Below are 1762 nucleotides of genomic sequence, written 5' to 3'. Positions count from 1 at the left end.
GTCACAGCCACCATGCATTTCCCTGCTCCAGCTCAGTGGTAGAATATCATTTGATGCAGGACAACACTTTAGTGGCCTCTACAGTTACAACTAAATTCACATTTCTTCCTCTTCCCGTTTCTATTTTTTACTTTATATCCCTTAACACTTTAGTGTAAAAGTCAGCAGTGTTTTACCACATCCAAAGCACTGACACAAGAGTCCAGACTGCAAGAACCACACCACAGAACCACAGAATGGGCTGGAGAGAACCTAAAAGACCATCTAGTGCCAACCATGTGCAGTGCCATTCACCAGCACAGCTGACCAGGGCACCACGGCTTTGACACGCTGCTGCTGGTAGAGGGGCGGACAGCAGCCCAAGTGCTGGAGGCGCTGAGCTGCTGGAAGAAAAAGCGGCCGGAGCAGCACTGCTACACACCGCTACACACCGCTACACACCGCTACACACCGCTACACACCGCTACACACCGCTCCTGCCGTGCCCAGCACCTGCCGGGACAGCGCCTTTCCACGCTGACGGCACACCGGGCTGCAGCGCGTTTCTCCCCGCACTCCGGAGGGGCAGGGAGCCGGGCCAGGCGGTGCCCCCAGCGGAGCGGGGCAGGGAGCGGGGCATGGGCGGGCGAGGAGGAGGGGAGGGAGGCGAGGAGGGAGCGCGGCCAAGCCCGGCCCCTCGGCTCGCTCGGCCCGGCCCGGCGCTCGGCGCTCCCCCCCGGGCTCTTTGTTGGAGGTGGCGGCAGGGGCCGCACTATGTCCTCCCCCAAGATCGGCTTCTACCGGCAGGAGATCACCAAAACCCTCTGGGAAGTGCGGGACCGCTACCGGGACCTGCAGCCCGTGGGCTCCGGCGCCTACGGAACCGTCTGGTGAGCGGGAAGGGGCCGGGCTGCGGCTGCCCCGGCGGGGAGGGCGCACCCCGGGGCTGGGGGCGGCCGCGATGGCGGCTCTGCGGGGCACAGCCCGGGGTCGGCGGGGCGCGGCGCTTTCGGTTTCTTCTCAGCCAACTTTTTCCGGACGCCGGGTCCGAGCCGGGCTGCGCTGCCGGGCCGGGGGGGCTGAGGATGGCCGGCCCCACCCGCACCTGGGCGGCCTCATCCCGCGGAGAGCCGGGCGGGGAAGCGGGGTCCGCCCGTGCGTGCTTGGGAACGCGCTGCGAGACGTTTGTGTCCCCATCCCGGGCTCCATCGTGGAGCGGCACACTTGGGTTGGGTTCTTTTATCTCGGCAGGGCAGGGCAGGGCAGGGCACAGCACGGCGGTGCCGCTCCGCCCGCACTCACCCGGCGCTGTTCTGCTCCCCTGAAGCTCCGCCGTGGATGGAAGAAGCGGCACCAAAGTGGCTGTAAAGAAGCTGTCCCGACCATTTCAGTCTATCATCCATGCCAAAAGGACCTACCGAGAACTACGGCTACTGAAGCACATGAAACATGAAAATGTAAGTTCAGTCCTCACAGATCTTATGTGCGCTGAAAAAGAAAGGAAACTGGGCAGAGCTGGACAAGCTGTCGTGCAGCTGTGTAGTGTTCAGGGCTCTTCGACAAGACCCGCTCATCTGTCCTTCATCTGCAGACATCAGCTCACGCAAATGGGAGTTTCCTGTGAGCAGGACTAGGGGAAATGGATCCAAGGAGGGAAGATTTAGGTTGGATGTTAGGGGGAAGTTCTTCACTAGGAGAGTGGTTAGGCCCTGGAACAGGCTGCCCAGGGAGGTTGTGGATGCCCCGTCCTTGGAGGTGTTCAAGACCAGGTTGGACAGGGCCC

The 1762-nt window shown here is 62.5% G+C and overlaps 1 protein-coding gene across 1 annotated transcript; it reads left to right on the top strand.

Annotated features, from left to right (window-relative positions):
- Positions 1 to 679: 679 nt before the first annotated feature.
- LOC107306769 (mitogen-activated protein kinase 12-like) lies at positions 680 to 1649 on the top strand. The gene is made up of 2 exons (XM_015850117.2): positions 680 to 869; positions 1307 to 1649. The coding sequence occupies exons 1-2, from the start codon at positions 754 to 756 to the stop codon at positions 1611 to 1613; spliced, it is 423 nt and encodes a 140-aa protein (XP_015705603.1). The 5' UTR covers positions 680 to 753; the 3' UTR covers positions 1614 to 1649.
- The last annotated feature ends 113 nt before the right edge of the window (positions 1650 to 1762 follow it).

The sequence above is a fragment of the Coturnix japonica genome (genome assembly GCF_001577835.2).
Source record: "Coturnix japonica isolate 7356 chromosome 1 unlocalized genomic scaffold, Coturnix japonica 2.1 chr1random1920, whole genome shotgun sequence".
Taxonomy (NCBI): Eukaryota; Metazoa; Chordata; class Aves; order Galliformes; family Phasianidae; genus Coturnix; species Coturnix japonica.
The sequence above is the reverse complement of the archived record's forward strand: the minus strand, read 5'-3'. Positions and strand labels throughout refer to the sequence as shown.

Excerpts from the sequence above, each read along its gene's own strand:
- LOC107306769 (XM_015850117.2), top strand. The coding sequence starts at position 754 with ATGTCCTCCCCCAAGATCGGCTTCTACCGGCAGGAGATCACCAAAACC. Across the intron at positions 870-1,306 it reads GGCGCCTACGGAACCGTCTG|CTCCGCCGTGGATGGAAGAA; the intron begins GTGAGCGGGAAG and ends GCTCCCCTGAAG.